This window comes from Rhamphochromis sp. 'chilingali' (genome assembly GCF_963969265.1).
Source record: "Rhamphochromis sp. 'chilingali' genome assembly, chromosome: 18".
Taxonomy (NCBI): Eukaryota; Metazoa; Chordata; class Actinopteri; order Cichliformes; family Cichlidae; genus Rhamphochromis; species Rhamphochromis sp. 'chilingali'.
In genome coordinates, this window is record NC_137945.1 from 35,038,352 (window position 1) to 35,052,691 (window position 14,340).

The 14,340-nt window shown below is 39.9% G+C and overlaps 2 protein-coding genes across 3 annotated transcripts; one reads left to right on the forward strand and one right to left on the reverse strand.

Moving 5' to 3' along the window:
- Positions 1-3,312: 3,312 nt before the first annotated feature.
- Positions 3,313-9,911, reverse strand: LOC308385915 (uncharacterized protein). The gene is made up of 10 exons (XM_080865108.1): positions 8,472-9,911; positions 7,744-7,826; positions 7,458-7,510; positions 7,136-7,178; positions 5,890-5,960; positions 5,599-5,688; positions 4,896-5,074; positions 4,517-4,613; positions 3,698-3,912; positions 3,313-3,598 (listed from the first exon to the last, which is right to left on the reverse strand). The coding sequence occupies exons 1-7, from the start codon at positions 8,653-8,655 to the stop codon at positions 5,059-5,061; spliced, it is 540 nt and encodes a 179-aa protein (XP_080721234.1). The 5' UTR covers positions 8,656-9,911; the 3' UTR covers positions 3,313-3,598; positions 3,698-3,912; positions 4,517-4,613; positions 4,896-5,058.
- Positions 9,912-11,552: 1,641 nt separating this feature from the next.
- Positions 11,553-13,645, forward strand: LOC308386062 (uncharacterized protein). 2 transcript variants are annotated; one of them, XM_080865335.1, is made up of 6 exons: positions 11,553-11,839; positions 11,966-12,067; positions 12,286-12,524; positions 12,622-12,800; positions 12,896-12,989; positions 13,433-13,645. In XM_080865335.1, exons 1-5 carry the CDS (start codon positions 11,587-11,589, stop codon positions 12,972-12,974), a joined length of 852 nt encoding a protein of 283 aa, XP_080721461.1. In that variant the 5' UTR covers positions 11,553-11,586; the 3' UTR covers positions 12,975-12,989; positions 13,433-13,645. The 2 variants fall into 2 exon arrangements, with proteins under 2 accessions (XP_080721461.1, XP_080721462.1); XM_080865336.1 differs by having other exon boundaries at positions 11,966-12,016.
- The last annotated feature ends 695 nt before the right edge of the window (positions 13,646-14,340 follow it).

The following is a 14,340-nucleotide window of genomic DNA, read 5'->3' on the forward strand; positions in this document are numbered from 1 at the left end:
TGAATTATATTCTTGAATTGCGGATTATTTTAGCTATCGATGCAGGAGCTCCTGTTTATGCTGCTACTCTCGCCACCATGACACCGGAAGTCCATCAGAGCCGGCTCTTTGAAGTGAATGACGCGAACCGACTCCTTATTGGGAGGCATCGGGTTTTTTTTCTTTCTCTCGCCCTCTCTCTCGCACTTTCTTTCCGCTTCACTCAGCACGCGAGCCTTGTGCTTTGTGCTGAGCAGTGGGGGGAGGGGCAGTAGTTACACTCTCAGTAGCACAGGAACAGAGCCGGAGGGAAAGAGAGAGAAAGAGAGCCAGGGACAACAACGTCACATTAGAAAGGTATAGTAATCATCAACAACTATTTTAAGTTGCAGATGATAAAGGATTCAGAAAGTTTATTCATGCAGTGAATCCAATGTTGCAATTCAAAGCAGGAAAACACTCTCCCAAAAAATCATCCCCGGCCCATATGACAGAGAATGTGCATGTTCTTTTTGTTTTGCATATTTTAATTTATATTTAATTGTGTTGTGGTTTGCAGCGTTTTGTGTTGTTTCACTTTAAATTTGTTTAAAAGAAAAAAGCTGAAAATGTAAATAGTTAAAAGCTTAAATGTAAATAGTTGTTTTTTGTATTTTATAATTTATTTATTACATTTTATGCGGGGTGAATAAATAAAAATGTATTTACAGAGGCCCCTAGTACGGTGGCCCTGAAGTGCAAATCACACCAACAAATTGCTAAACACAACAACAAAATTGAGAAACACAACAACAAAATTGAGAAACACAAAAACAAAATTGAGAAGCACAAAAACAAAACTGAGAAGCACAAAAACAAAACTGAGAATCACAAAATCAAATTAAGAAACACAAAAACAAAATTGAGAAGCACAAAAACAAAAGAAGAATCACAAAAACAAATTGAGAAGCACAATTACATTAAAAAAAACGGAAAGGGTAGGTACCAGTCGGCAACAGGAGACATCACTGATTGGACGTCCGCGCTGTTCACCGGAAGTTACTCTGCCTGTAGCACATTTTTTTTCAAACATGAACATTAGCGGTGACCCAAACATAGCTGTCGCTATGCGAGAATATTTTGATTCAGGACATACATACGAGGTGATACTGGATATGCTCAAGTGTAATCGTGACATCTCAATTAGTATGCGTACACTGAAAACGCATTTAAAAGAATCTGGACTGCACAGACGAGGCAACTATTCTCCACTTCCTGAGGTGAGGCGTGCCATTTTGGCCGAGCTTCGAGGACCAGGACAATTGTTTGGATATCGGACCATGTGGCAAGTTCTCAAACAAAAACACAAGCTGCGTGTCAAGCGTGATGTAGTTATGAGGCTGTTGAGACAACTAAATCCTCAAGGAATCGCTTTGAGAACTCGAAGGAGGTTCACAAGACGCACGTATCACTCCATGGGGCCCAATTACATATGGCATGTAGATGGCTATGATAAACTGAAACCCTTTGGCTTGGCCCTGTCAGGATGTATAGATGGCTTTTCAAGAAGACTGATGTGGCTTGTGTGTGGAGCAACAAACAACAACCCGGCTGTTATAGCTCACAATTATATAAACTGTGTAAAGAGTCTTGGTGTGATACCAATGAGATTACGAACAGACTTCGGGACTGAGAATGGGACTATGGCAGCAATACAGTGTACCCTCCGTCACGCGCACACGGACTATTATGCTGGATCGTCAAGCCACAGTTATGGATCATCTACTGGGAATCAGCGCATCGAGTCATGGTGGTCTTATTTCAGAAGAGGAAGGTGGGTACATTTGTGTCTGGTAGGTGTAAGCTACAGTGAAAGCTGATCAGATCGTTTTTTTTTACATGCATTTAAGAAAATAGAGTAGCGTCCTGCTGGACGTGTTGAAAAGTTGGATGAGATAGACGTTAACAGCCGTCACTTTATTGCAGGAACTCAAAATGGTCACCGTCAGCTGTTGTGCCGAAATGAGCATGCTTGCCTAGATTTAACGACGCCAATACAAAATGAACTACTCAGACCAAACTCTCCACTCCTCACAATCAACACACAGAACAGAGTGAAAAGAATACGGCATTTTTAACAAGAACATTACTGCAGGGTCGCTTCAATATTTATGGAAAACTAATATGCATTACTTTGTTTGACATCCATTTGTGGCATGTTTTAAATAGGACCAAAATGTAACAAACCCTATAAAATGACCAAGAACAAAGCTAAATTGATTCTTAAATATTAATTATATACCCAGGTCTCAGTTTTGGATGGACTTGTTTGGAGACCTAAGAGACTCTCGAAACTTAATGGAAGCCACGAACACCAATGCTTGCTGAGATTCTGCTTCAGAGGGGTTCTACAGAAAGACCTGGATGAATGCAAGGACCTCTGGAACAAACACAGGATCCGGCCAAGCAGACTTGCATCGTGTCCAGGGGGGATTCCAAACAAACTCTCTCTTGCCTCACAGGTATTTGAGTTCTTAACAAAATGAATTAACCTTTTGCATCAAACTAAATGCAAGGTGTTGTTATTGCTTAAGTTGGTTAATATATATTCATAATTTTACACATAAGTATGATAGAGCAGTTTATAACATGTCACTGCATGCGTTGATTTATATAGTTCCATATTGTCAGCAAAAAATCCTTCACTGTTCTATTTTCATTTTGCAGATATGGTTCAAGAGACTGTGGATTTGCTGTTGAGGAGAGGGAACTGGATGTGTTTCCCGAGGAGGGGCTACTGGTTGGATTGTGTGGTGATCCAAACATTGAGGAATATTTACAACAGGTTGTACAACAAAACACACTGCAGCAGCCACAAGACTGGGAATCGGCCACAGAACTGTATTTGGCCCTGAAGGACATAGCTGGGTTTTAGATACCAACTGAACTTCAGTTTGTAATGACATTTGTCAGAGTTACTCTGACGAAGACACACACGGTGTCGAAACGTTAGTTTCTTTCCTTTTTTTGCACCTAATAAAACCTTTGGACTTACTTGAGTGCTCCAGCCCTTCTGTTTTTCCTTCATTTTTTAATGTTAGTAGTGTTTCCTTTCCCTCTTGCTAAATTGAATATAATATTGTTCATAATATACAGGAACTGGCATGGATTTAAATATTAACATTTAACCACAAGGAAACATTTAAAATTTTCTTTAATAAAACCATTTACAAATAGTGTCCAGCATTTCTGTCACTTTTCCAACATACACAATATTCAGAAAAAACAACTAAATGTTTAACAATATGGAAGTTGCTTGTCACATGAATGTGTTAAGTAGTGTGCCAACGGCAGCTGAACCTAACAGGGTAACTCAGTAACTGTAACTTGATGACCTTGCTGATTTAAGAACATCCAAATCCTGGAGCATTTTGAATTCCAAAGTCCATGTTGGCCTTAAAGATGCCATATGAGTCACAGATGGGTAGCTTCAGAGTATTTGCACAGGTGTTTGCAACTGGAAAAGGCGAATCACTTAAAAACTGGATGCATGGTGGTGGTGTCATTCCTGCCGGTGGAACTGCCATCAGCCCTGTGGCAAACATCATCAAATCTTCCAGACACACTGCTGTTGCCTTCTCTGAAAGAAGAAAGTAAACACTGTAGTACATTACAGAAAATTAATTTCCTTACCTCTCCTTTCATAAAACTATAAACAATTAAAAACGGCCATTCAAACCTTCACAATCAAGGAGATAATCTGCCCAAAAGCCAAGTGTTAGGACCTCCTTATGCCGCTTGTTGCTTCCTGCTGGGCTGAGATCTGGTCTGAACATGCTCTCCAGTTCTGAAGCAGTCAGGGCCTTGGCAGAGAAGCATAGGAGTGGGGCCAGCACACTGGAATGTTTTTGCAGTGCACTTAAAAAATTCAGACTTTCCAGTCCATCTTTAAATCTGCAAAGGATAGACAAATAACTAATAATTGGTTTATAGCTATAACTATTGCAGTCTTCTAAATTGTGTTTAAATGTCTTTACCTACTAGATCTTTCATTATAAATTTGGACAGATTTCAAATGCATACACAAAAACAATTCATAGTGCTCAGAAATTAACTGTGACAGCAAAAAAAGAAGAGCTCATTGGGATTTCAGCTTTTAAAAAAAAAATCAGTGCTTTCACACTGGAATAAACAAGTGTGTCAAACAAGGGATCACCTCTTTTTATAAATAACTAAAAATTAATCATGTTGCATGACTATGATTATTATGGGTCATTGTGAACAATAAATGTATACTAAATTAGAGTTCTAGTGTCAAAAGGTTAATAGCGTGCGACAGTGGCTCAGGAATTAACTTGTTGTTCATCAGATCACACAGATGCTACCGAATCAGTTTTTTCATATACATCTGAAGGTCTGAAAATGTCAGTGGCTGCTGTGATGAGCATCTGGCCATCCTGAATTTAAAAGGAGTAATGAGTTTACCAATGAATGACACTTTGGTTTCTTTCAAGGATGTACCATCTGAGGTACTCCTCCACAAATGCTTGTTTCTCACAAGGCTTGACGTTTCTGAGGCATCCAGCAGTTTGGAAGATTGTGCTGTTTTGCAAAATAAGATTATGCAAAGACTCCTCTGATTCAGCTTTCAGGACCTATAAAAAAAAAAAAAAAAAAGATTTACTGTAAGAAAAGCAAAAATAATTTTCACTACTTTTACGATTCATTCAAACATTGGATTAAAAAAATAATCAATTTGTTATTTCACTTGTGTTGTTGGGAGGTGGAAATCTGTCCTTTCAGATTACAGAATCTGCCTTGAACCTACTTTCAAGATATTATCCAACCCGGATAACTTTTATCCTGATTAAATCTTTTAAACTGGCCCCAAGTGTCTTCTAAGTAAACCCATTCCCTGAGCCTAGGTAATTTTCTACCTGATGTAGAACTTTTGTGATCTCCTCATCTTGCACATCTTCTACAGTGGCGCTGAAACTCTGATTCCCTGTGATGTGGTTGACCAGGTTCTTGGAGAGGAAATGTGGTGCTGGTCCCCCATGCACAATGGATACAGCGATCATCTTTCCTGCTAAAAAGTACTCATCTTGCCTGGCAGCTGTTATACAGGGCACATAATTATCATGGTTAATTGCTATTAAATATGCTAATGAAAAAAATAAGCCAATTTTTATTAAAATTTCCATTGTAATAATTACGGAGAAAACATCCACCTCTTGAATTATATACAAGATAACGGCTCTCTGGAGGTCCATCAAAGATGGGGCGATTTGTCAGACTGCCCATAAGAAGTGTGAGGAATTCACACCCCAGGCCACCTGTATCCAAACCTTCTTCAAAGCTGCCAGCATCATCATTAAACTTGATGAACATGTCGTAGTTGTCAGAGTATGTGCTGCGTCGAAATCCTCTAACAGCTCCATCCCATACAGCTGACCTTGATATATTGAACCTGCTGACCATCTTGTGGTCAAGTTCCAGTGCCAAATTTGCAATAATTTCATGTGCCTGCAAATTGGTGTCTCTAAGAAAAAAGGGTGTATATACTTCTCTCATGATTGCATGATGTCTTGTACAGAACAAGATGGCGGTTAATTGGATTCAAATGTTTAAATTACTAACACAGGTTCTTCTGGGGGCTCAGCTTTGGCTTCGTTAGGAGTAGGATCTTCATCATCAATCACAATCGGTTCAAACAGCTGTGTGTAGTTTCTGCAGAGTGAAAACATGTACACAAAGTGTAGATGCAAAAAGACAAATGCATAAACATGCAGTTCCAGTTTTATAGAACGATTCTACTATTTTTCTTTCTGAAGAATCAAATGTAAAAGAGTCAAACTACATACATTTATAATAATTGTGTGTATATATTTTGTGCAACCCTCTGGAATAATTACTCAAGATACAACACACCTGTAACAGGAGCTCTCGACAGTGAGGCATTCAGTAGTGCCTGTATCGTTTTCTTCTTCCAAATCTATGACCTGGAAATACAGAAATGAGGATGAATGAAAATTCATATTTGACCAATTGATAATTATTTTAATATAGGGAGCCTAAGTCTCCTCCCCTTCTGGTCTGCTCGTGGGTCCCTGAACAAAAGAAAAATGAATGGAAGTGAATGGAGCTATAAAAGTTATTTTCTGGTCTGCTTTGCCTTACTCTCTGAATCACACATATGTTGTACTTCAATTTAAATAATAAATAATTGTGTTTCGACTATGTCTGTAATGTAATTTGAGATTTGTTAGCTTGTAAAAATTCGTCATTAAAATGACTACAAGTCAGATGTCGCAAATATGACGTCGCCTCAGAAGCTTTTCTCCCCCAGCATAACTGCAAATTATCACATGACCAGATTTATAGTGGTTTTCTCCACATCATCCTGGAAGAAGGATTTGAAGCTCGCTAAACAAAACTAAGCTTGTCCTCTTCTCTGTGTCTGGTTCAATGATGTCAATTTTGTGAGACGAACATTTACATTTCGCCACGTCTTTTCAAACAAAACCTAAAATAACCTTTGCCACCTGTCGCTTAAGCACTTTTTGGCATCAAAATGTGTTTATATACTTCACGGACATCATATTTTAAATCCATGGCACACATCAAACGGGATCAGAAAATAATTTTTATTGGCTCATAGACTCCTATTTTTTTAGCAGTAGGGGACCCATGGTCCGGAAGTAGATGGATGTACCTTAGGTTCCCTATCCCAATAGATTATCTAAAGGTACAATAAGTAAGTAAGAATGAAATAAGAAGAACATCCTGTGGTCAAATCTGTGTACTGCAGTCTATCTTTATAAACAAACGAGTGACTCTCCCTCCTCCCGTTCCATGAGTTTCATGGCTACGGATCAGCGCCAGAAGATTCTAGATGACAAAGACGAGTCATACACAGTTAGTTTCAATGTAACCTTCCTTCCAACATGATTGAGACATTAGACTGCTTTGTGATTATTTCATGTACCGGTATGACTTATTGTACCTTTAAGGGGTGAATGTTATAAACTATTGATAGTATGAAAATTGAGGATGTGAAATGCATTGTATAATAACAATGAATGTAATAAGCAAACAGTGAATCGTTATCTAATTGCAAAGTAAAGGCGGTGGAGATTGTCTGCTGCACTCTTTTACTAATAAAATAGTTTTTTACCTGTTGTACTTCATTAGCAAGCACAAGATCCCCAGCACCCTTCCTTAGAGAACAAAGAAAAGCATTATTGTTGTGTACTGTGAAAATATTAATTGACACTTTGAAAATATTTAAGCATCTTGATTAACAAACAAGCAATACAAGTATTATGTAGTCCATGTTCCAAAAACCATATACAGAATGAATGACTGTGTGTTATACTTGTATAACTATGCATGTGACAAATAAAGAACCTTGAACCTTGACAAAAGAGTATATCTCATTAATACAAAGTGTTGGCAAAAAACAGTAAAAGATTACATGTTCTTAAAATATCACTTACTCATATTCTGCCGCTTTCTGTAAAGGACTGCTTTCATGTTGAAGTTCCCATGGCTGAAACAAACAAACAAACAAACAAACAAACAAACAAACAAACAAACAAACAAACAAACAAACAAACAAACAAACAAACAAACAAACAAACAAACACACGCACGCAAGCACGCACACACACACACACACAAAATGTATTTCACATATAACTATTAACTGTTTTACTGAACTGAGGCAAATGGTGGTGGCTAAACAACAAGAAAACTCTATAAAAAATGTTAAATTGTACTTACCAGTGTATCAGCAAGATCAAACTCAGAGGGCCTTTTAATAACAATCTCTGGGTCAGAGTCAGACAACTCTGAGTTTTCTCCAACTACAAAACATGAAAACAAATCAAGCTAAGCTAACTAAATTCATACTAATGTATGAAACTTTATTTGATCATCAATAATAGATTAATACGAAAGGCATAAAGTTAGCATTGAAAACTCATGACTCAGTAGATCCAAAAATGGCTGAATTTCATGTTTCCAGGAAGAAACATAACATATACAAGCTAATTTAGGGAGCAATGGTGGCAGAGGAGTTAAAAGCCCGCCCTGTAATCAAAAGGTTGAAGGTTTGAGCCCTGCTCAGTCTGTCGCAGTTGTTGTGTCCTTGGGCAAGACACTTCACCCTCCATGCCAGGTGGTGGTAGTGGGAGGGATAGGTGGCATCTGTGTACAGCAGCCTTGCTTCAGTCAGTGAGTCCCAGGACAGTTGTGTCCACATTGTAGCTAATCACCAGCAGTGTGTGAATGTGTGTGGGTGAATGACTGCTTTTGTTGTGAAGTGTCCTTGGGGGTTGTAGAACCCTAGAAGGTGCTATATCAAATACAGGCCATTCACCATTTTAATGTAGGTATGCTATTGACTTGGGTGCTTTATGCATAATGTTAACATTTCACAATTTCAAAATTAGCAGTTGTTGAAACTAAGGGAATCTGTGTCAAAATCCAAACAAACATTAGCAGCTTACCATCTTCAAAGTCACTCTTCAAGCAGATGAAAACAGTGATTCTTTGATAAGGCTTGCCAACTTCAGCCTTATAAGCCTCAAGTGCAAATGGTCTTTGTGTTCCAGGGACAGTAATGACCTCAGTGCCATCCGGATACAGAAGAAGGAAAGGTCCATCTTTTAGATCTTTGTTAAAGTCCTTCATTTTTTTTTTTTTTTTTGTGTCCCGTTTGGATCTTTAGCCATCAGAATTGTTGTCTTAAGGCCAAGAAAGATGCCAAGCGGATTTATTTTACCAAGTGGATCATCATGGCCTTGCCATATTGGTCCATTTGATTGACCTTTATTATAATTATGAATTTATTTTATTTTCAGTTCCTACAAACGGGACAGACATGACTGGGGGATAGGACAGGGAGAAAGAATGAAAGAAAGAGAGGGAGAGAAAGAAAACCAAAGGGGAGAAGAGACGGTGAGAAGGGGTGGAAGAAAGAAAAAAACAAACAAACAAAAAAAACAAAACACCTGGGTCACCTGTATGGAGAAAAAAAAACAGAAGAGAAAGCAAACAACAAAGAGCAACATAATAAAAAAAACGGCACCATCACAATAAACTAGCTAGCAGTAAATATCAGTAGATACTAAGTAATAAACGATATTGTGCAGCACGCAAGATAGACAGCGCACAATGTGCTTTGAGGCAGCAGCCAAGAAAGCTGTAGTCCGCGTCTGTGAATACCCGTGTGTACACCTGTGTGGATCAGCATGCTTGCATTCCAAAGGTTTCTCCATGTAACGATCTGCTAGGGAGTGTGGGGAGCCACAGCCCCGTCCTCCAGGGTATGAAGCAGGTATGGAGGAGATCAAAACTCCAGACATCCAGAGGCCCCCAGAACACAAGAGACCAAGGAAGACCAACAGAGGGGCAGCCGCGCCACTGTCCCAGAAAGAGCTGAGGAGAGTCCCAGATGAGGGCTCACTCAGCAGCCGCGGAGCAGAAGCCAGGGGGAGTTGCAGTGACGCGCCCGTGAGCTCCGCCGGCAGCCAGCTGTGCCTGAGTGACCGAGCCCCAGGCCTTCATTTTTTTAACAGCTTGATTGAGCAGACTTGTGGCAGTAACGTCAGGGTCTGTTGTTAGGAAAATAGTTTTTCCACGGTATGGCTTCAAACCACCCTTTTTAATGGTCATCAAGCCGACATTTATCTGTAAGGAAAAAGCAACCCGTTCTCACTCCCGACGCGTAAAATAATGACGATTTGTCACGTCCCTTAACTTCTCATGCTGACGCCTAAGGTACCCTTCCACGTTTTTATGTGACGCTGTGGGTTGTCAATTCATTCCAATATGAACCCGCTCGCGGCGATCAGAGACGCTTCGAGCAGAGGCTCCAGCCATCCATTTACTCCAATAATAACCCCGTCACGGCGAAACATGACGCCGTGAAGCACAATCTAACTGGAGAACCGCGGACCCTCTCCGCGAACGGGTTTTTCTCCCTAATTTAATGCTTTCTTTTAATGACATCGTTAACATTTCTCAACAAAAACACGAAAGTATCACTGATAATTCAACAATAAAATCGCTTCATGTTGTGGCCATCACACAGTGTTTTCCAAACTGATTCACGATCTGAAAGTGCGCAGATTTAACGTATACATAATCCTTTGTTAGGTTTATTATTTTCATTTCACACGTAAAACACATTTATAGATTCATTCACCACTCCTGTTAGTTTTGGACGCGCTCGGCTCCAGCCAATCAGACGCAACCTGTGTAAGCAAAGCCTGATGGGAGAACGGAGAGACCCATTTATAAGAATAAGAAAATGAGGCGGAACTGATTGATTCTAATGCAGGTATGTAAAAAATACATATATTTAAAGTAATACCTTGATGTGTGTTTCAAAGTTTGTTTTTTCATAAAAGCTTCAAACAAACAGAGGTGACTGATCTCGGAAACGGTGTAATGTATTTAAAAATGGCTACAGCTACCGTCAGCATGCTTGCTAGGTAACGACTACACGTGGCTACTGCAGCATTAGCCATTTAATCCAACGATGATGGATTAAATCTATTACAAACGTTAAAGGACTTGTGTGCTGCAAAATACCCTCACATGGTGCGTAAAGCAGTTTTTGCGCTAAGAGTTCTGCTAGCTCTTTACAAACTGATGATGCTAACGTTAATTGCTAACATTAACCGGAGCGCCAAGACTGAAAATCATTTGAATTGCGTTAGTTATGTGTTTATGTCACTGAGTTCTGCAAAAATCTCTTTCCTCTTTAGCTTGAAAATGAGTGATTTAGAGGATCCCGAGCTGGAGGAAGAGCTTCAGGCTGCTGACGAACTCCTTCAAGATATGCAGGTAACATTTTTAGTGGAAACAGTTGTTAAAGAGGGAACACGCTTGTCTAATATTTTGTACGGAGTAAACGTTATGTTATTTGAATTTTTTTTAAAGTTTATGTCAAATTAAGTTGGTTAACTTAAGATGTTTGATAATCTTTGCTTTAACCATAGACTGTATTTTAGGTGTTCCCTTTTTTCCTTGTTAATTGCGTAGAATGATGCACAGAGTGAACCTCAGCCAAGACCAGTGCGCTGGAAAACACGTGACAGACAGGGAGATTTTATTCCTCAAAGACCATCAACCAGTCGAAGTACTAGTTGCATGCCACGTGGTCAGTGTTCACACAACCATTGATTTTATCTCACAACTTGTTTTCACCAAAGAATTTCAGTAAGTAAATATTCTTCATTCCCCCCCCCCCCCCCCCCCCCCCCCCCCCAGTGTCCAGAGAGCAGCATCAATGTCCACGTGAAGAACCTAGTTATGTTGCCAGTGTCAACCCAACAAAAGGTACTTTACCTTCTTGTATATATTGTGATTTCTGTTTACTTTTATATTTGTTGTTATAGTTGAGTTATGCAGGGCTTTTGTGGAGTCCTAAGAAACATACTGCCTAGAGTGTTTTTCACTTTGTGGAAGAGTTTCTTCCTTTCTTTATTTTTTTTCTGTTAGTGTATGGAACTTCGTCAGGAGCTCCTTCAGTTGTTGGAGGATGGAGAAGAGGACACAGCCATGACTTGTGAGATGTCGTCTGAGTCAGCTGCTACTCACTGGGCGATCAGAAATATGGTGTCCTCGCAAAAGTGGAAAGAGGCCAGGCCTTGTCTTATAGACAATATGTTAGCTACTCTGGATCCACAGTCACACCGTGTGTGTCAGTGTGGCAAACAAGTAGTTGTGAGGTGTCTGGACTGCCTGCCTCTTCCATTCCTTTGTGCTGACTGTGATATTGCAGTTCACACACGCTTTGTCCTGCACAACAGAGAGGCAGTAACAGGAGGGTTTTTGCAGCCTTCATCAGAGTTTCACAAGCCAATAGGTACAGTTTTTAAGTCTTATGCATTTCTTGCTATGTATGAGTATGAGTGGGTGCTGTTATTGTATATTTATTGTGTATCAGTTAATTTCTAATTCTTTTTATATATATTGTGTGTTTTAATGTTAGTTCGGCTGTTGCCTGTGCAAAGGCCAGACCATGTGTGTGACTGCCCAGCAGGTAACGTTGAGGTTTCACCCGGTGCAATTGTGGCTCTTGTAACCATAAATGGTAAGTTGCCCTTTTGTCACACACTACATACACAATAGATGTGTTTGGAGGTTTTATTGCAAATTGTGCATTGCTATCTTGGTTTTAATTACTCTCGGCCCGCAGTATATGTGGGAACCTGTCAAAGGTCATTTGGATTTACCAGACCGATTTGAAAACAACATGAAAAAAATGAATGCTTTGAGCCATGACTGAATTTATCCTTATCCTTTCTAAAGGCCGTTATAACCTTGCACTGCCAGTGGTGAGCTGCACCAGCTGTGGCCTAATGTTAAGGACAGTTAAGTTAGTTAAGGACATCCTGGGTAGTGGATATTGGCCTGGCACCTTAAATTTCTGCACCCTGTTTTCAATGGATGTCTTTCAGTCTTTCTATGACATTAAGAAGGCTGCACCAGGGATGTCACTTAAGGCATTTGTCAAAATGCTGGATGAACGAACAGCCCATTTTGGAAGGGTGAGTTTCTAAATTTGCTAAGTTTAAGGAAATTGTGCAAATCAATGTTTATGATGACTGTCCTTGAATATTCTGTTGTATGTCCTCTATGTAAAAGAATGGCCGAATATCAGCTGATGCCTTCAGTAAAAGTTTCTTGGAGTGGAGTGCTGTAAAGTTTGAGGTGGACAGGATGTGCAAGGAGCCATGCTTTAGCTGCCCTGCCTGCACTCCAGACATGCTTGCCGTCTCAGTTGATGGAAACCGCAAGCTTTATCGCTTTCAGTCTAATGCAAGGTACGTTATGCATTGTGTACATAAGTCAAATATGGATTTGTAGAAAAATGTATTTTAATGTTTCTTTTCAAACAACTGTCACTGTGTTCGTTCAGCACTTCAGAGCAGGGGAATTTTGAAGGTGTCTTCATTGAAAAAGATGAGGAAGTTGCTGAGTTTGTGAAATACATCTAGAGACACACAAATCATGTAAGATACACATATATATATTAGTGCTGTTAGCGTTAATCTTGTTAAAATGACGTTAATGCCGTAACCATATACACATACGTGTGTGTGTGTGTGTGTGTGTGTGTGTGTGTGTGTGTGTGTGTGTGTGTGTGTGTGTGTGTGTGTGTGTGTGTGTGGACATATATGGATGGGTCGATATTTTTTTTTATTTTTCTCTTGGTGTTGTCGTAATACTATTTACTTTACTTTATCTTAATGTGTACTTAATTTTGTCACCATGTGTATTTAAAAAAAACAACATGATTTTTATTTTGTGTTATCAGTGCTGTCCTGGGGAGATATGAGGTCTTGTGTGACTCGAGGCTAATTCAGCTAATTGTTATGCATTTGTTTTAAAAAGTTTGTCCCTGATAGGGCTTAATCATGTCATATCTTTTATGTTAAAATCTTTGAGTGTATAGGTCCCGGGGAAAGGGTTGTGCGGATCTTCATCTTGGACTGCAGCAAAGGAGTCGTCCAAAAAGTCCACTGGGAAGTTGGATGAGGAGGGCATGGAAATAGCTGTTTGTCGCCACGGAGTCCTCTTAGCTGCATTGAACATGTTTCGAGGGGAGATCTTTGCTTACCCCCTTTTTCTCCAGAGGAAGTTGGCAGCTAACGTCCCAGGACATACAGTGGGGCAAAAAAGTATTTAGTCAGCCACCGATTGTGCAAGTTTCCTCACCTAAAATGATGACAGAGGTCAGTAATTTGCACCAGAGGTACACTTCAACTGTGAGAGACAGAATGTGAAAAAAAAAATCCATGAATTCACATGGTAGGATTTGTAAAGAATTTATTCGTAAATTAGGGTGGAAAATAAGTATTTGGTCACCTCAAACAAGGAAAATCTCTGGCTCTCACAGACCTGTAACGTCTTCTGTAAGAAGCTTTTCTGTCCCCCACTCGTTACCTGTATGAATGGCACCTGTTTGAACTCATCATCTGTATAAAAGACACCTGTCCACAGCCTCAAACAGTCAGACTCCAAACTCCGCCATGGCCAAGACCAAAGAGCTTTCGAAGGACACCAGGAAAAGTATTGTAGACCTGCACCAGACTGGGAAGAGTGAATCTACAATAGGCAAGCAGCTTGGTGTGAAAAAATCAACTGTGGGAGCAATCATCAGAAAATGGAAGACATACAAGACCACTGATAATCTCCCTCGATCTGGGGCTCCACGCAAGATCTCATCCCGTGGGGTCAAAATGATCATGAGAACGGTGAGCAAAGATCCCAGAACCACACGGGGGGACCTGGTGAATGACCTGCAGAGAGCTGGGACCAAAGTAACAAAGGTCACCATCAGTAACACACTACAACGGCAGG

What these genes read in the sequence shown, in the direction of transcription:
- LOC308386062 (XM_080865335.1), top strand. Translation starts at nt 11,587, where the DNA reads ATGGTGTCCTCGCAAAAGTGGAAAGAGGCCAGGCCTTGTCTTATAGAC. An exon ending in AGAGTTTCACAAGCCAATAG is followed by an intron (nt 11,840 to 11,965) that starts GTACAGTTTTTA and finishes TTTTAATGTTAG; the next exon opens with TTCGGCTGTTGCCTGTGCAA. An exon ending in CGCTTTCAGTCTAATGCAAG is followed by an intron (nt 12,801 to 12,895) that starts GTACGTTATGCA and finishes GTGTTCGTTCAG; the next exon opens with CACTTCAGAGCAGGGGAATT.
- LOC308385915 (XM_080865108.1), bottom strand. Translation starts at nt 8,655, where the DNA reads ATGAAGGACTTTAACAAAGATCTAAAAGATGGACCTTTCCTTCTTCTG. An exon ending in GAAGAGTGACTTTGAAGATG is followed by an intron (nt 7,827 to 8,471) that starts GTAAGCTGCTAA and finishes CATGTTTTGTAG; the next exon opens with TTGGAGAAAACTCAGAGTTG. An exon ending in TTGCTAATGAAGTACAACAG is followed by an intron (nt 5,961 to 7,135) that starts GTAAAAAACTAT and finishes CTGTATTTCCAG; the next exon opens with GTCATAGATTTGGAAGAAGA.